The following is a 25,071-nucleotide window of genomic DNA, read 5'->3' as shown; positions in this document are numbered from 1 at the left end:
TGGCAATGGCCAATGTGGCTCGAACGTGATTAATTAATGTTAAGATGAGATGATTTCTGTTAACCTAACTTAAAAATTTAAGTTCGAGTTTGGAGGTGGGCGCATAGAAAATGTATTTGATTTATTGTAACATTCAAAAAAGAAAACCTATTTTACTTGCATCCGTAAAAAAATTAAAAAGAGTAACATATTCATTAAACAAAAATAAATAAATAAGTAAGTGTTCCCAACAAGAAGAGAAGGTTGATAAGGTTTCCATCCTTGGCTCCCCTGGCTCTCCTGATAGGTCCATCAAATTCCTAGAATGGAAGGCTCGGAGTCCGAGCTAAAGACATAATGAGGGATAAGAGTAGGAAGACTTCACGTGCTGCAAATTTTTACACAAAATACCACGCCTGAGCAGGAAGAAAAACAACAATCGAATTCGAAAACCAACTTATGTTAGAGAAGTTTGATACCTCGTGAGTAAACCCGTCTTTGTTGATTTACCGAAGGTCGAATATTTCTGTCCACTTTGTCTCTAAATTAACAGTATGAGTTTTAAAACATTTTAAAAAAATTAAGAAAGAGTTTAGTAAAAAAAAAAAGTCCAGGTCTTCATGCCCTAATGGTAAGGATGGGCTCTGGTTGCAAACACAATCCGGGTTCAAACCCTGTTGGAGAGAATTACCTCACGAATTTTTGGACACCCACATAGGTGTGGGTCCTTGCTTTCGACCCATTTGAATATCCGGAAAAGGTCTACCATGGGTTGCTCTTTCCTCTGTGGATTAGTCTGGGCCTATGTTGGCTTGGGATTACCCCTGAATTATCAAAAAAACCATTAGAAAAAAAGAAAACCTAACTTACTTGCATCCCTAAACAAAAATAAATAAATAAGTAAGTGTTCCAACAAGATGTGGTTTTTCTGTTAGAATTTTCAGGTTTACGTACGACAGTCATAGATTGCACTCAAAACCCAACGTGGCGAAAAAAAAAAAAAGATTTTGAGGTTGTGAGATGTATTCAATTAAACTCAAGGCAAATAAGTACTTAGTTTTGATAATTAAGATTTTTTTGTAAGTCATTGACCCATTTTTTTTTGTAAATTATTTACTTCTCTTTCGCATTTTTGTCCTCACTTTCATTTTTTCTTGAAGATCTTATTTATATTTTGCTTCTAATATTTTCTTACATCTGTTTTATTGGGTAAAATCTTTATACATATAGCAAAACATCATGCTTTGGAGAATGATTCCACAGTCTCAACATATAAGGCGAGGGTAAGATTTGTCTAAATTCACGTATATTGTTAAATATGTCTAGATGCATATTGGAGTGAGTATCCATCTAATTACAAACAAGAACGTGTATCATGTGGAGATATACTTTACTAAATAAAATTGTTGCTCTCAAGAAAACGATTGACTAACAGTAAGTTACGTCGGTTGCACATGTCCAATTTCGTTTTTTTTCGGTTCAAGTGATGCCAGTAGTCATCTATCTCATCAGAAAAAGAAGGATAACACAGTGACTCTGGATTTGGTGGGTACTTGGTAGAAAAATATAAGAGCTTAAGCAGAGAAACAGAGCAACCAAGTTCTTTTTTAATAACCAGAGACTGAGCTGAAATCCAAACAAATTCTACAAGTCTCAGTTGCTTATGTGGTCACGACACCCAAATGAAAATACCACTAGACTGAAACTACTTGTGGCTACAGAACAAGTAAAACTGAATCCTTTGCAAGTTATTGAGAATGAAGTATATATATATATATATATACATATATACGTGAAAACAAGCAATCTCCAAGCCCCAGGAAAAAAACAAGAGAGATAGGAGAGTACAATGTGATAATATTACTCTGTCTTGAGATTGGAGAAACAGAATGTTTGGTCTCCAGCATAAATGAGAGGTCATGCATCCGTGACATCAGCTCCTCCGCAACCTCACTCTTTGACTTGGTAGCTGCTGTTGTTGTTGTGCCTACAACAAGATCAACTGTTTGATCTTTACTACCATCAGGATCACTCGTTCTGTAATCGAAAGCCAAAAATCCAAAAAAAAACCCGGAACATGTTACTAAAGCTCCTTGTAAGTACGAACTGAAGGTATTTAGAGAGTTTAGGGAACAAGAATTTGACTAAAAGATAAGAAACCTGTGTACGGTAGAGGTTCCAGAAGGTATGACTTTGGCTTCCTCTCAGTCAGTTTTGCCGCCAATACTTTCAGAAAATAAATCAGAACGTGTGATGCTGTCAAAATCAAGGTCTCTGCGATTGTTATTTGCCCCAAACAAGTTCATTTCCGGAGGAGTCTTGGAATTAGCCGAGCTTGCAAAATCACTCCAGTCATCGTCATCATCATCATCATTGACATATGTAGGGGTCTTCTCAATGGATTTCTTTTCACTGGTTTGCCATAGATCATCTCCAATCCAATCAATATCCATGGATGAACTTCCATTGCCGCCCACAACCTGTCCCTCATTCTTATCATGGACAGCTGAGTCGTTGTTTAGGTGCTCACCAGTGACATTACCAAATAAATCATTTTGCAACCAATCACCAGCTTTGTAAACATAAGCAGTTGAAGAATCTGCCGGTTTTGCATAGAGTAAATCTTTGCCGGAACCAAAGACAGAATCCATATGAGCAGCCAAATCAACCGGAGAACTTACAAAGTGGTCACCACCAATCTTTTTCTGAGAAGGATTACGATCAGCAGATTGAAAGTCAGATTCCCAATCAGAAGACGAGGCAACAATCTTGTTATCAAAAGACTTAATGTCAGCATTTGATGATGTTGCACCCTCAAACAAACCAAAATTTTCATCCTCTTCAGAACAACTATTTCTCTGAGCATCTTTATTTTCAAACAATCCAAAACTCTCATCATCTTTAGAAGAACTAGTTTTGTGAGCATCTTTTCCCTCAAGGAAACCAAGATTTTCACCTTCTTTAGAATAACTACTTCTCTGAGAATCCTTACCCTCAAAGAAACCAAAACTCTCATCCTCCTTAGACGAACTAGTTCTCTGAGCATCCTTACCCTCAGAGAAACCAAAACTCTCATCATCCTTAGACGAACTAGTTCTCTGAGCATCCTTACCCTCAAAGAAACCAAAACTCTCATCCTCCTTAGAAGAACTAGTTCTCTGAATATCTTTTCCCCCAAACAGACTAAGGTCTTCATCCTCTTTAAAAGAGTTCGGAACATCTTTTTCCTCAAAGAACCCAAGGTTTCCCTGAGCTGCTAAAGAAACATTTTCCTGAGCATCTCGTCGCGCAAACAAATTAAGATTCTCATGTTCCTCAGAAGAAACATTATTCTGGACTTCTTTCGCCTTAAAAAAACCGACATCTTCGTGCTGCTGGTCTCTGTGATTGTTATTTGCCCCAAACAAGTTCATTTCCGGATTTTTTTCACCAGATAGATTCGCATGATTGGTGGGAGGCTGCATAGACGCCTGCGGAATGGTTGGGGATGTGAAACTACCCCAAGTTCCAAAGAGATCATCTTCTAGTCCTTTGCCTATGTCAGACATCACGCTTGTACCAGTATTCTGCTTCTCCTCTACGTTCTGTTCTTTAACACCGTTCTTGACTTGCGCCTGTCCATAAAAAATCTCTTCTTGGGAACTTTCCATGGTTTGAGAAAGTGGTTTATTAGGAGTCTTGGAATCAGCCGAGCTTGCAAAATCATTCCAGTCATCGTCATCATCATTGACATATGTAGGGGTCTTCTCAATGGATTTCTTTTCACTGGTTTGCCATAGATCATCTCCAATCCAATCAATATCCATATCCATGGATGAACTTCCATTACCGCCCACAACCTGTCCCTCATTCTTATCATGGACAGCTGAGTCGTTGTTTTGGTGCTCACCAGTGACATTACCAAATAAATCATCTTGCAACCAATCACCAGCTTTGGAAACATAAGCAGTCGAAGAATCTGCCGGTTTTGCATAGAGTAAATCTTTTCCGGAACCAAATACAGAGTCCATATGAGCAGCCAAATCAACCAGAGAATTTACAAACGGGTCACCAAAAATCTTTTTCTGAGAAGGATTATGACCGCCAGATTGAAAGTCAGAATCCCAATCAGAAGACGAGGCAACAATCTTGTCATCAAAAGACTTTGATGATGCACCCTCAAACAATCCAAAACTCTCATCATCTTTAGAAGAACTATTTCTCTGAGCATCTTTACCTTCAAACAATCCAAAACTCTCATCATCTTTAGAAGAACTATTTCTCTGAGCATCTTTACCTTCAAACAATCCAAAACTCTCATCATCTTTAGAAGAACTAGGTTTCTGAGCATCTTTACCTTCAAACAATCCAAAACTCTCATCATCTTTAGGAGAACTAGTTTTCTGAGCATCTTTACCTACAAACAATCCAAAACTCTCATCATCTTTAGGAGAACTGTTTCTCTGAGCATCTTTACCTTCAAACAATCCAAAACTCTCATCATCTTTAGAAGAACTCTGAGCATCTTTTCCCTCAAACAAACAAAGATTTTCACCTTCTTTAGAATAACTACTTCTCTGAGCATCCTGACCCTCAAAGAAACCAAAACTCTCATCCTTCTTAGAAGAACTAGTTCTCTCAGTATCTATTCCCCCAAACAGACTAAGGTTTTCATCATCGTTAAAAGAGTTCGGAACATCTTTTTCCTCAAAGAACCCAAAGTTTCCCTGAGCTGCTAAAGTAACATTCTCCTGAGCATCTTGTCGCGCAAACAAACTAAGATTCTCATGTTCCTCAGAAGAAACATTATTCTGGACATCTTTTCCCTTAACAACTCCCGGACTCTTAACACTATCGAATAAGCTAAGACTACGTGGATCCTTAAAATCATCATCATCATCATCCACGGTTTTGCTCTCTGCTGATTCCACTTTTGAAAGATGTCCTCTTCCCTCAACGAAAATATCATCAAGATTAATTCCTCCCAAATTCAGGGGATATCTATTCTGCACTAATTGTCCATCATCATCAGGTGTTCCACTGTTTATAGACTTATCCTCTGTTGCAGACCACTGAATTTCCAAATCAAGAAACTTAGAAACAGCAATTCCTTTAACCACAGGTGCCTTAGCTCCTCTGCTTGATCCATTCGTTTCCTTTAACGGCTCTACCATCTCCTGCAGATAAAAAGTTCGTTTTTTTTCAACACACCACATTACTACATCTGACTAATAATACACAATCAGGGAATGAAACAAATCCTCAGCAAAAAGAAAAAGGTTTCGACTTTGTTTTACCGATCCATCGAGATTGAGAGAGGTGAGAAACCATTTGTAAGCAGAAGTGGAAGTGAACTTGATGGGATCAGGAGGATTATCGCTGGTACGTTGTTGATTGCCGCAGAAAACGCAGATCAGAGACTCGATTCCACGCAGAAGCTTTCCTTTGCAGTTCCGGCAACGTAGGTACGGAGCCGAAGCATCTAGTTCTGCAATTGCCTCCGCGGATGTGGGAAGGGTGGAGAGAGATGGGTCTGAGTTATCGCCGACGGGATCGAAGGAGGAGAGCTTGGCCTCTTTTCGAAGCGAGACCTTGAGTTGGTTTATCAGATCTACTGAGATCTCCATCGGCATTTCTTAAGGAGACGAAATCTGGGGTTTGATTAATGATAATGATGATGTCTTCCTCCCTCGATATCTGATTTAGGAATGGTTTGGTCTGATTTGAATAGGTCCGGTTTAGTATATTACATTTTGTTGATTGATTTAAAAAAAAATGTGGAAAGTGTGGAACAAGAGAGAGATTTTATATATTTTTAACTTCATGAGAGAGTATATTTGTATGACTAAACATAATTATTTGTATGACTAAACATAATTATAAGTACAAATATGGCACAGCGTATTGATAGAGAATTCAAATGATCATGGGTTTTTTTTTATTGATAAAAAAGATTTTATTTATGAATGAATAAAGTCATCAAATGATCATAGGTTTAATTTGAACTTTTTCTCCTTAATTATTAATGAATTCAATTATTGTATTATTGGTTTATAATTTTGTATTTTTTCACAAAATAAAATTATGGAAAATATGAATAAAATATTAAGATTGTTTGGAATATTTTACAAGATTATAGAAAAACTAATCAACAATATAGATTACTCTTTAACAATTCTTTTAAATCTTTCACTTATTCACTTTGTGTGATTTTATTGAAATCATCAAAATTCTAAATAAATTAGAATCTAATAACAGTTTTTTAGTTTTTACTAAAAAAAATATCCATTTACTATCACGTATTTGATAAATTTTCTCCACACATCGGCATTTCGTAACGAATCTGGGGTTTGATTACTGATGAATGATGATGTCTTCCCTCGGTATCGATTTTGCTCAGTCTCTGATTTAGGAATGGTTTGGTCTGATTTGAATTGGTCCGGTTTAGGCTATTACATTTTATTGATTATTTAAAAAATCAAATGTGGAAAGTGTGGAACAAGAGAGAGATTTTATATATTTTTAACTTCATGAGAGAGTATATTTGTATGACTAAACATAATTATTTGTATGACTAAACATAATTATAAGTACAAATATGGCACAACGTATTAATAGAGAATTCAAATGATCATGGGTTTTCTTTTTTATTTTTTTTACGAAAAAAAGGATTTTATTTATGAATGAATAAAGTCATCAAATGATCATAGGTTTAATTTGAAATTTTTCTCTTTAATTATTAATGAATTCAATTATTGTATTATTGGTTTAGAATTTTATATTTTTTCACAAAATAAAACTATGGAAAATATGAATAAAATATTAAGATTGTTTGGAATATTTTACAAGATAATAGAAAAACTAATCAACAATATAGATTACTCTTTAACAATTTTTTTTAAATCTTTCACTTATTCACTTTGTATGATTTTATTGAAATCATCAAAATTCTTTATAAATTAGAATCTAATAACAGCCGGTTAGTTTTTACTAAAAAAAATATCCATTTACTATCACGTACTTGATAAATTTTCTCCACACATCGGCATTTCGTAAGGAATCTGGGGTTTGATTACTAATGAATGATGATGTCTTCTTCCCTCAGTATCGATTTTTCTCGGTCTCTGATTTAGGAATGGTTTGGTCTGATTTGAATTGGTCCGGTTTAGGATATTACATTATATTGATTAATTAAAAAAAATCAAATGTGGAAAGTTCCATTGGCGGAAAAAAAAATCATTTGGGTGTCATAATAATATTTTCAAAAAACAAATAGATTATATTAAAAAAAATATTGTTATTACGAAAGTTCAAGCTTTTGAGAAATTATGTTTTTGCTGTTTTGTGTTTTAGGGTATTTTTTAATCAACTTATAATTATGCTTAGCCATACAAATATACAATCGATTAAGATTTTGTTAAAAGGTAAGGCCAAAAAAAGCCTAATAATCAGATCACATATATATATCTACTTACATACGAGTATTAATCTAGGATTAATCCAATGTTTTTTTGTTCCATTCTCTTCTCCATACTTAGTTGTTGTTTATAATATGATGAGAGCTTGAATCAATATGTGGATGTGGTACATATATAGTCATAGTACATACATCTTTACTCTTTAGTTCTTCTTATGTATTTTAAATCGAGGGAACAAAATAATGGTTTTGTTTGATCGAATTTAGCCAAAAACGTAGTTAATTTTGTAAGACGTTTTGATGTTGATATACAAATGATGTATTGAGTGATTAAGCTTTGTATATAGAGAAAGTTTCAATGTTTGTCTTGTTTTAGTTTCACTGATTTGGAAGGTACTAACTTGATCGAAATTAGGGTTTTATACTGATTCGTGCTCTGATCTAGGCCTTTATTTGTTGCTGTTAAAGAAATCAGATGTTGGTTATAAATCCTCCTTATCGTCAATTTCTTCTATAGATTTTGTATTGATGAAAACCACATAGAACGAACAAGATCTGATAGTATAAAATGTGTAGTTATCTTTAAACGAGCACTGTATTAAACTAAAACTAATTAACCTTTAGGTTATCCGAGTTTCTTGTTTTGCAAGAAATTCTTAACAAGTGCTTTTTATGCAAGCCTTCAAAGTATGTCCAAAAAAAAAAAAAATTGCTTGTATAATTATTTACTTCTTTTATTTTCAGCTAATTCGATATTATATTTACTGTTGTTGCTATTTTGTAGGATGAGATCACAAGCCCTCTCACCGCACAAATCTTTGATTTTTGCGATTCACAATTATTTCAAGAAACCTTCAATCAAACTTCTGAAGTGACCTCTGCTTCAAACGGTTGCGGCTATGTCGAAAATAACAGCAACAACTTTCCTGAAAAATCCAAATCCAACAGTGGTTCGAAACAAGATCACGAAGACAACAACGACAACGCGGATTTATCAAAAACATATTTGACTCACAAGACGATTTCGATAACGACATCACAGCTTCAATCGACTTCTCTTCATCCATCCAGTTCCCAGTCTCCGATCAAATCCAAGAGCAGTTTGATTTCACCGGGATTCAACTTCACCAGCCTCCGAATACTCTCTACTCTTCCTCCTCCGGTGAACTTCTGCCTCCGCCTTTATCAGCTTTCGAAGAAGATTGTCTTTCTTCTGTCCCAAGTTACAATCTTGGCTCCATAAACCCTTCTTCTCCTACGTGCTCTTTTTTGGGTAATTCCGGTTTACAAGCTTACATGGCCGTAACCGGGAATATGATGAGCACTGGTTTAGGTTCTGGATTTTACTCTGGTAGTATCCATCTCGGTTCTGCTTTCATTTTACACTTCGTTCAAGAATCATCAGATTACTACTATTGTTGGACTTTTTCGTTTGATATCCTTCTTTGTTTCTTTTACTTTGAAGGTGACGTCTTGTGCACATGTGTTCTGTAAAGCTTGTTTGATTGGTTTTTCTACGTCCCTGGGAAAAGTCACCTGCCCAACATGCTCGAAGCTACTGACTGTGGATTGGACTACCAAAGCTGACACAGAGCATCAGGCAAGCAAGACAACACTTAAAGGATTTAGGGCCTCAAGCATTTTAAATCGGATAAAGCTCAATGATTTTCAACAACTGAATATCATAGCTGTTGATAATCTGAAATGCTTTCCCAAGCTTACTTCAGGGTTCATGAAATCATGAGTTTTCTAATGTAACAAGTGCTATACTCTGATTGAATATAAATCTAGCATTTCATTTTTAGCCAAACCTAAATCAGGAATCCTTGGTGGTTTAATTTTGGTTATATAGTTTTTACTTTTTGAAGGTTCTTCAAGTATCTCTATACATCGTCATTGACTTCTCCCGGGTAAAATTTCTATGCAATTTTTGGTTCTAGGGTCTATGGAATCGAGTTGCTGATTTTTTGTGAATTTTGAAGATTCAGTGCCGAATAATTTTTGAGTTGATTGCGAGTTGAGAATACGTGAAGGACTTCAACATAGTATGTCCATTTCTCTTCTTTCTTGACTTGGAAACCAATCATCATTTTGAACTATGAAACATGGACTCTGGAGTTATTTGTCTACAGAAACCGTGTTTTGACTCGATTGCGCTTTCAATACTGATGTGTCCTGTGTAATCTTCCTTGCTTTTGCGTCCAAGTGAACACCTTGCATCTGCATATGTCTATGACACTATATATACACCTTACAGGTTTTGTTTAAACAGAAAGCAGCAAGTTTTAATCTCAGGTTTTCTAATAACTTCGGTTATTTGGCTAAATGCTAAATGAGATTGCGTTGTTGGTTGAATCAAGGAGTGTTTCAGGTTGAAGTATGTATGATTCAAGGGTTTACTGCATGTGATTCAGGAGAAAGTTGTTTTGAAGATCAGTGCGCATGACAAGAATCAAATAGGATATCAAGGTGAATCAAGTTGCAGAGGGAAAAGGATTTTCTTTTTCTAAACCATTATGACAGTTTCAGGGTTGTGACATACATAAGTCATGATAGAGACGGTGGGATTGATGACTTCAAAAGGATCTTGTTCATGGAGTTTCTGTTGGGAGAATCAAGGCAGCTTCAAGGCATGAAGCAGTGATGTTTCTAGTTTCCACTTGATTAAGAAAGAGAAGGCTGGTGGGTTGAACTCACTGCAGGAGTTCATTTTCAAAAGCCGAGCTTAGTGATCATAAGGCAAAAGCAGCCAAGGTCATGGAGAGGCAAGAGGATCAGTGGGAGTTGTGCTTCAAACAAGAGGGTGTTGGAGCTGGCTTACAACTCAAAGAAAAGACAAAGGAGAGTTTGTTTGGCTCGGATTACAGTGTGTTATTGTTGGGAGTCCATCAAACTTCGCTGATGGTTTTAGTGAATTCTAAAATCTGATTTACTAATGCGTTTTGGTGCTGTATGCAGGTAAGGTTAAAGTGCCAAGTACAGAATCAGGTACCACAAAAAGTTCTAAGGGCATCTCTCTAAGGAAGATTCAAGCTTGTATCAAGGTGGAGAATGTGAAGTGTGATACACCTTGTATGGTGATTAAAGAAGAAGCTTTAAGAAGTTAAAAGACGGAATCTTAAAGACAAGCAAGAGAAGAAGAGCTCATTTAAAGGGGATGAAAACGTTAAGTCTGGTTTGTTCTGAGGGTAAGGATGCTCAGAAAACTAGTTTTAGTAAAGATGAGATGAGAGACTTGGATTGTTGTGGTTTGTTTGATAACTCTTTTTATATCAAGAAAAAGATAACAAGTGTAATAAAACTAGTCAATCAATAAACCAAGCGATTTGGTGTCACTTCTGAGTTATTACTGCATAAAAGCCACCGATCTATATTGTTTAAGTTGTAACTACTAAAACAGATCGAATGATGAAAGTGAAATTTCAAACAGATCGATCTAAAAAGAGTGGAATGTACTACCGAAGAAACCGTGGGGACTAAGTCAAACCACATGACTTAGCCCCGATACGTGCCATCTGGTTCTTCTGCTTGGCAATCCTTTTCTTCTCCTTTATGGCCTTGTTTAATGCTTCCTTCTCTGCCTTCTCCTCCATTTTTTTTGCATGATTAGCTTGCTTCTCTTCATGCTTCCTCAAGACCATCTCTTGTCTTCTCCTATAAGCTTCTTCCCTTGCCTGCTCTGCCTCAACCCTGGACTCTAAGAGAGCAATGAGGGTAAAAGGGTCTTCAACCATGTCCACTGGCTGAGAGTAAGTGGCAGCAAGCCTGTCCAAGACTCTCCTTGGCACCTAAAGGTTCACAACAAAATTGACGAGAGAGATGAGATGAGATAAGAGGCTTACTCGTGTGATTTAAGGTTCAAGAATGTTACCGTGTAATCCAGGTTCTTCTCTTCCTGGTACCAGCCTGCTCTACGAATACGGCGCATGAAATCGTTCATGAACCTACAAGTAAAACAAACAAGATTGTAATCAAAGCCAACAAAGAAAAAACAAACAACAATGTAAACAAAACAAACAACAATGTAAAGAAAACGAGAGAGAGAGAGAGAGAGAGGCTTACTCGTCTGGAAAGGAGGAGGGCTTAGACTGTGCATAATCAAGAAGAGTAGTAGTAGAGTCCAGTAAGAAACTCGACCAGAAAGTTGCTATGCCAGTTCTTAGTTGAGAAATTGGAGGAAGACTCTTCAATCTCTTAAGCTCTTTCTTACGCTCTTTCTCCAGATTCCTCTCCAAATTCTTCTTGATCTTCTTTTCAAGATCATAGATTGAGCACACAAATTCGTCTCTGTCAGCAAAGTCAGCAACGAGCCTACGCATCACGATCCTAGGCATCTACAAAACAAACAAACAGATTCAATAAACAAACATCACACACACACACACACACATCACACACACACAAACGATCTACGCTTGGAGACCATACTGACTGATAAAGCTACTAATTAGACTTAGGATTACTGAAACAGATTCAAAACACACAATTCTAAACGACGAACATCACACACAAGCCTACAGATTCAATAAACGAACATCACATCACATCACACACACACTCACATCACACACACACACACACACACACACATCACAAGCCTAGCGAACAGATTCAAAGCACATCACACACACAAGCCTAGCGATCACCATACTGACTGATAAAGCTACAGTGAGTCTTAATTAGACTTAGGATTACTGAAACAGATACTGAGGGAGGGATTTGAATAGGGATTTGAAGTTTACAAAACCACCAAACAGATTCAAAGCCTAAAAGAATCTCAAACACACATCACACACACAAGCCTAGCGATCACCATACACATCACACACACACACACACACACATCACAAGCCTAGCGAACAGATTCAAAGCACATCACACACAGATCACACACACAAGCCTAGCGGGAATTGAAAAAAAAAGAACAAGAAGGAGAATGAAAATAAAGAAAGAGACCCATAACAAAACGGTTATTGCCCCCTTTGCGTGAGATGTGAACACGTGTACGAAGATCCAGCGAGCCGTCTTCTTTCTTCTAGAAAGAATCCATGTCTTGGCTCGCTCATGTGAAGGAAGCAGCAACGGACTCTGTTCCCTCTCTTCCTCTGATAGATCCAACCAAATAAATCCATTAAGGCCCACCAACAGTGAATCTTAGCCATCGTGCTGGATTGGGGAGTGTCGTGAAGGATGAAGAAATGGAAGACAAAACCAACAAAAAAAAAAAAAGAGTTGGAACAATCCACCCCACCGCCGAAGCAGGGGAATACACAGGACAGAACTTCTTCTAAAGGAGACGAAGAAAAAACAAATTGAAATGGTGTACTATTTATTAGGTTTACCAGTCTTTTCTCGTCTTTTATATCTCTCTTCTCTTGGGCCAAATTCATCTTTGTAGGGCCCATTTTTTTAATGTTTACGGGCCCTATTTTTCTCCAACCGTTTGATATTTTTCTTTCTTCCTTAGTCCGTGGCCGTCACGCGCGTCTGTAACTTCACATAAATCAAACGACGTCGTTCTCAGATCAAACATAAAAAAAAAAAATGCATTACATTTATCAATCAAACTGTTTCGTATCCTAAACATACTAAAACGGCATCGTCCAATACCAAACGACGCCGTCCTCTATATAATAATAATTAATTGGTCTATTATATAATATTTGGTCCTCCATATAATATTTGGTCCTCAAAACCAGACGGCGTCGTCCTCTCATATAAAACCAAACGGCGTCGTCTTCTATATAATAATAAATAATGTCTTTATTTAGAAAAAATAAATGATTTGTTAATCGGTGCGTTATATAAAAAAATATATATATGCATTACAGTGTTAATAATAATTAGGATCGGACCAATTACATGCATGATGCAGTTTATAACGGATTGTAATATATTATAGTTTCATTTCACTATACTCTCTATAGTGCTGTCAATTATTGTGAAACATATATTTTGTATAAAATAGTAGAATAAAAACAAGCAAGTAACTGATAATTAGCAAAAGAGTCAAAAGAGTCACATTCATTGCACCTTTTTTTATCAACTGTCGATGGAATTAGCAAAAGAGTCAAAAGTCTAAAATCCCCACTCGCCGGAAATTTCTAATTTTTACCTAATGGCTGTATCTCTTTCTTAATTGCAAGACACAGGCGGAGTTGAAGATCGGGTTAGCTTTGCTGGGACTGAGCATGGCTGGCTACATACTTGGTCCGCCTCTCTACTGGCATCTCACTGAGGCTTTGGCTGCCGTTAGCCACCATCTTTATACCGCTCTTAAGTTTATGTCATTATGAGAAAATTATACAATTACTATCACATAGTTAATAAATCTTCTCCAAGCATTTTTTGTACATTGTATTTAATTTGTCTTCACTTATGAAATGTGAGCATGGTGTAATCAAATATATTTGCTATTATTACACACTATGAGATTTCATGTTGATGCTTCAATAATTAATTACTATACAGCTAATAAATTCGGTTTGTGTAGCTGTTTTTTTAACTCTGTAACTAACTGCAACCGAAACCTATATTGAATGGGCTTGAGTTTGCTTTTGGCCCAACACACGTTCTTCTTTCTTTAGGCCCAGCTTGAACTCTTGATCCGAATTTCTGACCAGTTTGCATGCCCGTATACATATAAAAGTCAATGTTGTTGTTTTGACAAAACTACAAAACAAAACCTACGAAACTACTGTCTTCGACCCAAGGGAAGCGTTCCCTCGACGTCAACCGGATTTAGAAGAAGATTTTGGGCTGGGATTTCGAAATTTGGCTTCACAGGTGGGTTGTCTTCCAGATCTGAATTCAGAGACCCCGTGGACGACGCACAAGCCAGGACGCGGGCAAACTTGGAAGTAGGAAGGCAGGGAGCGGTAACGGACGAGAAAGCTTATTCTTTTGTCTCGCCATCAGATCTTCTCGCCCGCCGGAGATTAGGGTTAACGAGGGTGCCAATCGCCTAAAAGGTATTCTTTCTTTCTTTATAATTTCGACCTAAGTTACAATCCCATCCGACAACTACAAAACCTTAAAAACGAGTGTGTTTTTTTTTTGTGTGTGTTGCTTTTGACGCTGAATGTTATATGCTTCGTGAAGATATGGCAGAAGCCAAAATTGAAGAGACCGTTTGTGAAGATAGGATTAGTGTTTTACCCGATGATTTGCTCGTAAAGATATTGGATTTTCTCCCGACAAAAGACGCAGTAGCCACCATGTTTCTGTCGAAACGATGGCTTTCTACCTGGACGATGGTAACTACCCTCGAGTATAAAGACATCGACTGTGAAAGCAAGAAAAGCGTTTGGTGGTTTCTTAACAAATCATTTCAACTCCACAAGGCACCTTTAATATACAGCTTGCGTATGGAACTTGGTCCACAGTGCCCTACTACTGACGATGTTGATATCGGAAAGTGGGTTGCAAAAGCTGTTGACTGCTTGGTGATTAACCTATATATCAAGCTCCTCTGGTCCGCTGGTCCAACCAGCTTGCACAAGAGCCTTTACTCTTGCGAATATCTGGTTGACCTGACTCTCTCCGACCAGATTCTCGTGAATGTTCCTTCTTCTTCCGCCTACCTCCCATCCCTCACAGACCTCGAACTAAACCGTGTCGTGTATAAAGACGAGGATTCTCTCGTTAGCTTGTTATCGAGCTGCCCTGTTCTAGAAGTCTTGTTAGTGACACGGAGAGAAGATGACAATGTCAAAAAGTTTACGGTCAAAGTGCCTACTTTATGGGACTTGTGGTATGATAATTATTCCTTTGGCAGCAGCAGCAATGATGTAGTAGACCATACCGATGGGTCTTTGGTTGTAGATGCTCCTGCAATGACCAACTGTCGAATCACTGATTTTTCAGGAGACTCTCACTCCATCGAGGATATGCCCTGTCTCCGGGATGCAATTATCAACGTTGAGTCTTGTTATCAGGATGACAAATTTCTAACTTCTTTTTCTTCAGTCTCGTCTCTTTATCTGTACTTGTCTGATGCAATGGTATCTATCTTTCTAATTTAACTCATTGTAATTTCATTGCTGCATCTACCTACTCTCGCTCTTAATATATTTAAGTGTTTTGTTTGTTTCGTTTGCAGGTTAAGTTTTGTACCACCATCAACTTCTCTCGACTCATAAAGTTAAGCATATTTCCATTTGGACCAGACTGGTTAACACCACTCCTACTTTTGCTTGAAAATGCTCCAAAACTAAAAGAGCTTTTGGTAGATGATGTACGTATAATCACCATCCTCCTCTGTTCTAGCTTTAATGTACTAATTTTTTTGCTTACCATATATATATAACCCCTCATTGCTTCTCAGAAAGATATCTATAGACCCAAGCATATCCCATTTGCATGGAACCAACCAAGTCCTGTTCCCGGATGCTTGTCATCACAGCTTGAGATATTCGAGTGGAGAGCATATGGGGATAGATTAGAAGAGGAAGAATTCTTGACATACATTTTAGCCAACTCTATGCGTTTAAAAACGGCAACAATCTCTTTGAGGTTGGATCTTGAAGACCAAGAGTTGATCATCGAGGAGTTACAAGATCTTCCTAGGGTTTCACCAACATCTCACCTTTTTTTCAAATGAATAGTCTACACTATACACTTTATATACAATTTGTTTGGAATTTAGCTGTTAGATGTTGGTTTTCTTATAACTTTTAACTCTCTTCTTCAGAAACATGTTTGATTAAGGGAATCGTATGTATGTATACGAGAATGACTAGGAGAACGTCTTTGCAAGGGACCAGCGTCTAATTAATCTGACCAGTTTTTAAACCGGCCATCGTTACCGCCTTACCGGTGATTCGTTTTTTTTTTGTATTGTTGTAATACCGGTTTAAATCTTGGATGAAAGTTAAAACCAACAAAACACAAAATTCAATTTCATATTGTCACAAAATGAAACTATACGGCTAAAGGTGTCAATAATACACAGTCACACACACAGGACATTCATTGCACTTTTTTTTATCAACTGTCGATGGAATTAGCAAAAGAGTCAAAAGTGTGTCAATTCATTCTTTATAGGACCGATTTTTTCAACATAGCGTCTTCTCTCTCAGACAGTTAAAATCCCACTCGTCGGAAATTTCTAGTTTTTACCAAAACCACCGTATCTCTTCCCAAAAGCAATCTTCAGGTTGCTTAGGAAACCCCAAGGGATCAGCAAAAGGATCTTTAGTTCCAAATCACTTATGTAACTGGGTTGTGACAATATAATGTCTACTACTATTATAATCTTCAACATAACAATCACTAATTATAATATGCTTGTAGAAAACACTCAACACAATAACCAAATTACACATTACACAATGTACACAACAAAACAGGTTGAATGTAAATTCTTGGATGAGAATCCAAAAACAAATTTAGCAATTATTGTAACAGTTTTGGACCTTCCCTTTGGTTTATAGTGTGTGTGGTGAGATTCTATCTAAAATTTGTCTCAACAGATATGGAGTAGATAGGCCAGATTTCTAATAGGCCCAAATCCAATAAATCTGGCCAATGTTTCCCTAATGGTCGGCAACATTTGATAATCAGGAAAATATAATATTATATCAGCCGGAAACTATGAAAATAATATAACCACCACCACGAACGAACAGTTCAATGTTTGACATGATGAGAGATGTTGAGAATTTTGCAGCTGTAGTCGGTTTTAAAGTTAAAACATGAGATATCTAGTATATAAAGCTAGCTAATCTTTTCTATCGACCATTAGACCAAAGTCGTTTTCACTAGTCAAAATATTATAAAACGTAGGTTTTTATTCTATTATTGATAATCATGACTTTTGGAATTAGTCTGTGGAGAAAAAAGAAAGCAGAATTTTCCGGTCTCAAATCAAAAAAGGTCAACAGAAGAAAAATGTAACTTTATAAGTAACTTTGTCTCTTGTGTTTCCATGTTGTTGTTGATAATGATATTCATACAAATCATGCCGCTATTCAAAGCTTCATCATTCTGCATACGAATGCTTTAATCCTTAAAAAGCTTCATTACATTCACGCGTAAGTAGCACAATCTGATAAGTTTAATGAACTTAAAATTATGTTTTACGTTACACATGTGAAAACTAATCAGAAAATAATCAACACAAAATCATTACTTATTGACCAATATTCGCGTTAACCACATGGTATATTAGCTATGTGTGAACTTCAACATGTATTGATCTACATGTGCATGTGTGTGTGTGAACACCACATTAATTAGAGCTACTGGATATTTTATTTCCTTGTGAGTTGGATTTCAAAATTGTTGCATCTATCTCTATAATCAATACTCACTTTTAAACCGGCCATTTTTAGGTGGGAAGTGGGGTTCACCGTTCACCATTGTATTTATCAGATTCTCTCCATTACAAGTTACTGACAGTTCCACAGTTATACATATTTTGTAAATTTTGTAAACATAATAAGTACTAATCGAAGGTCACATTTGTAAAACACTTTTAAATTCTTATATATATATTTTCTTAAAAGACTGTTTTTGTTGTTGTTGTTGTTGTTGCTTATACTCTATTTTCAAATCAATTATTTATTTTTAGAAATCAATAAAAATAGTCTCTTTTATGTATTTATGATAAACAAAATATATTATGATAAGAATAAGTACTTTATATTCCAAAGAAAATATTATAATCAAGATGATAAAGCAAGGACAACATTAACACTAATTACTAGACTATGTTTAATTTTGGGCTAGTTATAAATATATAAATTAGTAGTAATATTTTGACTCAAATATGGGTATTAAATTAAATGGCACCTCAAATTATATTAAAAAAGAAAACTTGAATAAATAGAGTAAAATATAAAATTAATGTTGACAAAGAAGAAACTTTACGAAGTGGACCATATATGTCGATACCTAATCCCTAAATAAAATGCAAATATATATACACACTCACAACAACACATATGGAAGTTTGTGCATCACACCTTGTTTCTCATAATCATATACCAAAAATCTCTCTAAGAAAAAGAAAAAGAAAAAACATTCTTCAAGAGAAGTAAAAAATATTTTTGTTTTCTTATAAAAAAAAGACACAACAAAAGAATATGAATCCGACTCGTCGTATTCGTTGTCTCATTGTTTTTATCTTCCTCGTTGTTCTATCTAAAGCTTCAAGAATCCACGTCGACGAGAGAAGAAGCTTCTCATCTAAACCATCTGGTCAAGACAGAGTCTTTATCCCTTCTAAACCTACTTTACCGGTCGTTGACGCCGGAGAAATCATACCGGAGAAAAGGAAGGTAAAGACGGGATCAAACCCTTTGCACAACAAGCGATGAGGAACCTACAACAACAACAACAAAAAATCAGATAAATTTATTAGTTTTTTTTTTTCTAAACTCTCTCTCCTCTATTTTGTTAAATCCTAATTAACCACAGAGATTATATCACATATGTATATCTACTACTACACGAATATTAATGTAGGATTCATTAATCCAATCTTTTTTGTTCCATTCTCTTCTCAATACTTGGTTGTTGTTTATAATATGATGAGAGCTTGTTGAATCAATATCTGTGTGGATGTGGTACATAGTACATACATACATCTTTACTCTTTAGTTCTTCTTATGTGTTTTAAATCGAGGAACAAATGATGTAATAATGGTTTTGTTTGATCGAGTTTGGCCGAAAACGTAGTTAATTTTGTTGTTGACCAAAAATATTAATATTACTAGTCTACTTAAATTATTTCATTATCGAGAAACACAAACGACGACGTTTCCTTTGCGCTAAGCCACAAAACTCGGAAGCCTTCTCTGGCTCTCTCGCTGTCGCCGACTACTCTGCCCTCTGTTAAATTGGTTGCTCTTGATGGGGTTTACGAACGTCCGATCGAAAGTTTGGGTTCTGCGATGGTTGATTGCGGATTCAACGAAGAAAAGCTTGAGTTTTTTGAATTGACGTTTAGGGTTTATGAGGATAACGGAATGTTCAAAGAGAGTGTGAGAATGTTCCTGCATTGGTTTTTCTCGTACTGCCAAGAAAGGCGGGAACTTTGATCTTTGTTTGGTTTCAGGAGGATGGTTGAAGGATTGTGTAGGAGAGGAGAAGTTGAAAAGAGTAGAGAGTTGATTGATGAGTTCTTTCGTAAAGGAGTTAAACCCGAAGCTTATACTTACAACACCATTATCAATGCTTATGTTAAAAAGAGAGTTTTTTTGGCTGGTGATGTATAAGAAGGAGAACGTGGTGTATAACGCTGCTACATATACGATTTTTGATTGGGTTTAGGTATGAATAATGGGGAATAGGATGGTGCAGAGAAGTTGTTCGAAGAAATACGTGAAAGAGGAATAGAATTAGATATACATGTGTATACTACAACTCTTATAAGTTGGAATTGCAGAAAGGGGAATGTCAAAAGACCGTTTTTGTTGTTTGATGAATTGATAGGAAAAGGGTCTTTCACTGAGTAGTCACACTTATGGGTACGTGGAGTTAACATAACTCAGGTGGTGTTCAATACTTTGATTAATGGTTACTGCAGAAAAGGGAGGATTGATAATGCAGATAAGGGAGGATTGATGATGCATTAAGGATTTATGATGTGATGGAGAAGAAAAGGGTTTCAAGATGCTTTTACTTATAACACGGTTGCTAGTCGTTTAAGTAAATTGAAACGATATGGTGAGGCAAAGCAGTGGTTATTCACGATGATTGATAGAGGTATCAAGCCTAACACGGTTAGTTATACTACTTTGATAGATATTTACTGCAAAGAACGGAACTTGAAAGAGGCAAAGAAGCTGTTTGAAGTGATGGGCATCGAGGGAGAAGAACAACCTAATGTTGTCAATTACAATGTGATGATCAATGGGTACCACAAGCAAGAGAAAGTAAAGGAAGCTCGGAAACTAAGAATCGTTGCTTTGGGGGACTGTGGCCACTGATCTCAACTTGTTAAGAAAGCAAAGTTGGTCTTTTTTCTTCAACCTCTGGTTAAAAAGTCAATCAGAGCTTCTCTCCAACAAAGTGGAACATATCCAATCCATCTTCTTCCTTCTACAACCCCGTGATCTCCAAGGTTGGGAAATCGTTTTTCTAATCCTTAATTCATTTACTTTTGATTAAAAAATCATATCTTTATATGGATTTATGTAACCGATGAGGATAATATTGTATAAATAGAAAGCCACGAGACTAATCAAGTAATCAAACAACGAAACAAAATGAGTTTTCTTGCAGCAGGGAGACTCGCGGGAAAAGAAGCTGCCTACTTTTTCCAGGAATCCAAACACGCCGTTAATCGCATCGCCGAGAAATCTCCGTCCACCGGCAAAAAGCTTCCATCTTTTCCGGCGGATCCACCGGAAATTCAACCTGACGTTCTTCCGGAGATTCTACGCCATTCTCTTCCTTCTAGAATCTATGGCCCTCCTCCTGATCCTTCGTCTCTCTCCCAATTCTCCAAATGGGCTCTTGAATCAGACCCAAACGCAGCCGTTTCTATTTCCCCTGACGTCTTGAATCCTCTCAGAGGTTATGTGTCTCTGCCTCAGGTCACATTCGGACGCAGAAGGTACTAAACTTGATCGAAACTAGGGTTTTATACTCTGTTTCACTCGGAGATTTCGAAATTCTCAAATTTTTAAAATGAAACTGTTGTTGATAAATTGGGTCGATTTTATTGCAGATGGGAGTTGCCGGAATCTGAGAATTCGTTTTTGGCGTCAACAGCTAATGAATTGAGGAGAGACAGATATGGCACTCCTGTAAATCCTGAAAAATTGAAAGCTGCTGGTGAAGGACTTCAACACAGTATGTTCACTTCTCTTTTTCTCTTTACCTAGAAACCAATCATTTTGAACTTTGAAACATGGACTCTAGAGTAACATGGCTCGATCTGGGTTGTTTGCTAGAGACAGAGAGATTGGAATATCTACGTGTTCTGTGTATACTTCCTTGATTTTGCTAATGTTGATCATGTAAAATGCTAACCCAAACTTGTCTATTTTACTCTGTTAGGGACTGCGATTGCATTAATTCTGATGAGGTTCCAGCTTACTTTAGAGAAATTTTGTTTTGTATGGTTATGAAAGTCTAAATTATCCGTGGCTTAGGGTTAATGAGTGTGTAATGTAACAACTGCTTTCTCTTACAGCCAAACTTACATCTGAGTCATCTGACGATTCTTGGTTAATAGGTTTAGCAGTCTGAAGTATCTCCCTGTACTGGTAGTATCTATCATGTGGTTGTTTTATATAAAGTGGGCCTTCAGTCTAGAATAGCAGAAACTGCCACTGAACAACGAGATTGAGATGTTTGTCTTTCGTCATTCTATGTTCCTGATGTCGTAAATGAAGTGTTTGAAAATTTTGCCTAATGTCGAGTCTTCCAATTATTTGGTTTCTGCAGTAGGAAAAGCATTTGCAGCCGCTACTATTATCATCTTTGGCTCAGCCACTCTGGTCTTTGGAACGGCAGCCTCGAAACTAGACATGCGCACTGTAAGATTGCATGTCTCTTATGTTTTTACATTTGTAAGCTCGCTTGACTGATCTTGAATGCCATTTTCTTCTAACTTGGTGTACTGTGTGATTTTCTTTTTGTTAGGCTGATGACATAAGATCGAAAGGCAGAGATCTTTTTCAGCCAAAACTGGAGTCTGTGAAGGAACAAGTAGAGCCCCTAAGAACTTGGGTATCATGTCAAAGAAAAAACAAAATTTGATTGCTTAGTTACAAAGGAATTGGGTCAGAATGATTTCTACGATTGTTAATGCTAACCAAAAGACAATAAATATACAGGCGGGTAACATGTCGAAGAAGTGGCATATTGAGAATGACGGTGGTAGCACTATGAAGGAGAAACCAATCTTGAAGGAGCTTTCGAAAATTCTGGGACCCAAATCTTAAAAGGCTAAGACTTTGGATAACGTGTTACTATATGGATTGAGAAAGCCAAAAAGGGATATATGTGTGTGTAAGATGGAATAAGATCTTAGGTGAACTATCAGATTGTGCTGTAAGACGTTTTGATGTTGATATGCAAATGATGTATTGAGTGATTAAGCTTTGCATATAGAGAAAGTTTCAATGTTTGTCTTGTTTTATTTTCATTGATTTGGAAAATCCCCTCGTCTTACCACTAAGCTTTATTGTCAATATATATACTACGTTAGGCAATCTTCAAGGAGAGACCTTAGAGACCTGACCAAGTAAAACAGAACAAACCTTAGGATTATGAAGGATCGAAGTATACATAGCATGAGATACTTACACCATAATCACGAACACATCCATGTGTTTATCATAACATAGGAATACATAATACAAAGGATCCTTTTACACAAATGTTTCATGTCAAAGGCGAAACAACTTAAAGAACAACACTGGTTTGTATAAAGATATCATTTGTCCGATCGCTAACCCAAACAAGACTCCGGGGGCATACCCTATTGCTGCTGCTTTCCAGTTCAACACTTGTTTCCGCGGCTCTGAGTGTTGCGTCAGTGTTTTTGTTGGTGGTACTCTTTCTCCGAAGCAATCTTTATGAAGAGGAAGACCACAAAGATCGACATTCCCTTCAAAGGAAGATTTACTTTGCCCTCCAATCTGTGTACTCTGTGGTATATGGCCTGTGAGTCTGTTATGAGATAAGTTAATGTATTCCAAGAACGTGAGGGTTGCTAGCTCTTGAGGTATTCTCCCTGAGAGTTGGTTTCGCGATAGGTCTAGTGACTCAAGGTTGATGAGCTTCCCCAAAGACGATGGGATATAACCTGTGAAACTGTTGTTGGATAAGTCAACTACAATGAGAGACTTCAATAGACCTATTGATTCAGGAATCTGTCCTTCAAGTCTGTTTCCAGAGAAATCAATGGCTCCGAAAGTTCTTAAGATTTTCTCCAGCTTTATGTGGAGTCCTTTGTTAGCCACATACATGGATGGTTGAAACCCAAGTGAGTAAGAATCTCCCATGTACTCTGGTCGCCGTTGACGATCTTGAGGGATGTTCACCAAGGATGCACTCCAGTTCACAAAGTAGTCCGGTGGTAGACTTCCAGTAAAACTGTTACGCGATATGTCAATTATGTGCAGCTTTGGAAACGATAGAGGATTTGGTGGAGAAGATATAGGACCATAGAATCTGTTCGTTCGTAAGATAATGACTTGCAGATTCGGTAGAGCCTCCAGCCAAAACGGAAAAGTATCTGTGATTCTATTGCTCTCAACATTTAGAACCTCGAGGTTAGTGCAATTCAGAAGAGATCTTGTAAGCTTTCCACTTATATGATTATGGCCAACATCAAGTGTCTTTAGCGAGTTGCTTCTGTAGAATATGTCTGGAAGTCTTTCAAGGTTGTTGTCACGGAGATTCAACACTGTTAGTGACTTACTGATCAAGCATCTTGGAACTGAACCATTGAAATAGTTGTTTGATAAATCAAGGAATGACAGGTTCCTTGGATTGCACAACGAACGAGGAATATCTCCTGTGAATTCATTATTTGATGCAACCATGTACCTCATGGTTGGTGGTGGAGTCACAGGAAAAGATCTTTGAAAGGCGTTTGAATTCAAATATAAGTAGACAAGTGACGAATTAAGGAACACTTCCGGAGGACCCTCAAAACTATTGAAGGAGTTGTGGGAGAGAATCACTGCGTTCAAAGACGGTAGATTCCATAACCATTCAGGCACTTTTCCTATAAATCTATTGTTTGAAAGGTCTAAAGAATAAAGTTTGGTTAAATTGTATAAGAGGGGAAAACTACTGTTGAACTTGTTAAATGAAAGGTCCAGGTGGGTTAGGTGGCTTAGGTTATTGATTGAGGATGGAACATTACCGACTAAGCCACTAGATTTAAGATTCAAGAACTTTAAGCTGGTGAGTCTGGCAAATTCGGTGGGGAATAAAGACGGGTTAAAGTTGTTGTAAGAGAGGTCGAGATACCTGAGGTGGTGGAATCTGAACAGGCTACTATTAGCCTCGAGAGGGCCAGTGAGACATGCACCACGTAGGTCTAGACTCGTCACTACACCGGTCTCGTTATCAAATTCAACCCCATCAAAATAGATAGCATCAACGATCCAAGAATTTGTCACTGAAATGCAGGAGGATCGAGTCTCATTCTTAAAAGCTAGAAGTGTCTCAACTTGGTCGAAACGACGGTAAGGTAGAGAGACAATAGTGGTTACCGAAAAGCTCAAAGCAAAAACACAACATAAGAAACACGAGAATGAGTAAACATGAAAACACAGTGCCATCATGGTAAGAAGAAAGACTTGCAAATAAAGGAAGGGCACTGAAGAAGAAATGCCTATATATAAATGGTTTTTGCTGCCTAATAATTTATAACCATAGTAGAGGATCTAATTTGATACAACTTGACTTGGAAAACGAAGGAGTCGTTCATTATGTATCAACGGTCCACATGATTATTCCACATAATGCAAGACCCTACCATATTAGCATGGTCCTTTTTATAATCAGACATAACTCTTACGTCCATTGTGTGTGAACACATTGTATCATTCAATGATACTGATTCGGGCTCCAGTACCACCTTTCATACGGCTTGACTTGAAAAAGGTCCAAAAACAAAAAGAAACAATAAAATACATGGTAAGGTCCCCCGTCTATGTGGAATAAATATGTGCTGATGTGCATGGTCAATAAAGAATAGAAGACTTCTAAATTTCCAAGTC

At 37.0% G+C, this 25,071-nt stretch overlaps 4 protein-coding genes and 3 pseudogenes across 8 annotated transcripts; 4 read left to right on the top strand and 3 right to left on the bottom strand.

Annotated features, from left to right (window-relative positions):
- Nucleotides 1–1,566: 1,566 nt before the first annotated feature.
- Nucleotides 1,567–5,737, bottom strand: LOC104739043 (uncharacterized). The gene is made up of 3 exons (XM_019236287.2): nt 5,256–5,737; nt 2,140–5,135; nt 1,567–2,016 (listed from the first exon to the last, which is right to left on the bottom strand). The coding sequence occupies exons 1-2, from the start codon at nt 5,589–5,591 to the stop codon at nt 2,184–2,186; spliced, it is 3,288 nt and encodes a 1,095-aa protein (XP_019091832.2). The 5' UTR covers nt 5,592–5,737; the 3' UTR covers nt 1,567–2,016; nt 2,140–2,183.
- Nucleotides 5,738–10,624: 4,887 nt separating this feature from the next.
- On the bottom strand, nt 10,625–12,709 carry LOC104739042 (uncharacterized). The gene is made up of 4 exons (XM_010459283.3): nt 12,332–12,709; nt 11,438–11,709; nt 11,247–11,319; nt 10,625–11,163 (listed from the first exon to the last, which is right to left on the bottom strand). The coding sequence occupies exons 2-4, from the start codon at nt 11,707–11,709 to the stop codon at nt 10,852–10,854; spliced, it is 657 nt and encodes a 218-aa protein (XP_010457585.1). The 5' UTR covers nt 12,332–12,709; the 3' UTR covers nt 10,625–10,851.
- Nucleotides 12,710–14,085: 1,376 nt separating this feature from the next.
- LOC104739041 (putative FBD-associated F-box protein At1g05080) lies at nt 14,086–16,279 on the top strand. Its single transcript, XM_087485686.1, has 4 exons — nt 14,086–14,346; nt 14,477–15,378; nt 15,477–15,611; nt 15,702–16,279. The coding sequence occupies exons 2-4, from the start codon at nt 14,479–14,481 to the stop codon at nt 15,975–15,977; spliced, it is 1,311 nt and encodes a 436-aa protein (XP_087341812.1). The 5' UTR covers nt 14,086–14,346; nt 14,477–14,478; the 3' UTR covers nt 15,978–16,279.
- Nucleotides 16,280–18,406: 2,127 nt separating this feature from the next.
- On the top strand, nt 18,407–18,929 carry LOC109128628 (CLAVATA3/ESR (CLE)-related protein 20 pseudogene; annotated as a pseudogene).
- An 81-nt stretch (nt 18,930–19,010) lies between these two features.
- Nucleotides 19,011–20,310, top strand: LOC147927760 (pentatricopeptide repeat-containing protein At2g37320-like; annotated as a pseudogene).
- On the top strand, nt 19,197–22,460 carry LOC104739040 (uncharacterized). Of its 4 annotated transcripts, none has more exons than XM_087485684.1 (6): nt 19,197–20,444; nt 20,549–20,939; nt 21,054–21,178; nt 21,776–21,867; nt 21,974–22,060; nt 22,168–22,460. In XM_087485684.1, exons 2-6 carry the CDS (start codon nt 20,590–20,592, stop codon nt 22,273–22,275), a joined length of 762 nt encoding a protein of 253 aa, XP_087341810.1. In that variant the 5' UTR covers nt 19,197–20,444; nt 20,549–20,589; the 3' UTR covers nt 22,276–22,460. The 4 variants fall into 4 exon arrangements, with proteins under 4 accessions (XP_087341810.1, XP_087341811.1, XP_010457581.1 ...); XM_087485685.1 differs by having other exon boundaries at nt 20,362–20,444; nt 21,974–22,039; XM_010459279.3 differs by lacking the exon at nt 19,197–20,444 and having other exon boundaries at nt 20,467–20,939; nt 21,974–22,039.
- Nucleotides 22,461–22,578: 118 nt separating this feature from the next.
- LOC104743151 (receptor-like protein 54 pseudogene) lies at nt 22,579–24,686 on the bottom strand (annotated as a pseudogene). Its single transcript, XR_015580841.1, has one exon. The product of XR_015580841.1 is annotated as a receptor-like protein 54 pseudogene (transcript).
- Nucleotides 24,687–25,071: the final 385 nt, after the last annotated feature.

The sequence above is a fragment of the Camelina sativa genome, chromosome 14 (genome assembly GCF_030686135.1).
Source record: "Camelina sativa cultivar CO46 ecotype springtype chromosome 14, ASM3068613v1".
Classification (NCBI taxonomy): Eukaryota; Viridiplantae; Streptophyta; class Magnoliopsida; order Brassicales; family Brassicaceae; genus Camelina; species Camelina sativa.
The sequence above is the reverse complement of the archived record's forward strand: the minus strand, read 5'-3'. Positions and strand labels throughout refer to the sequence as shown.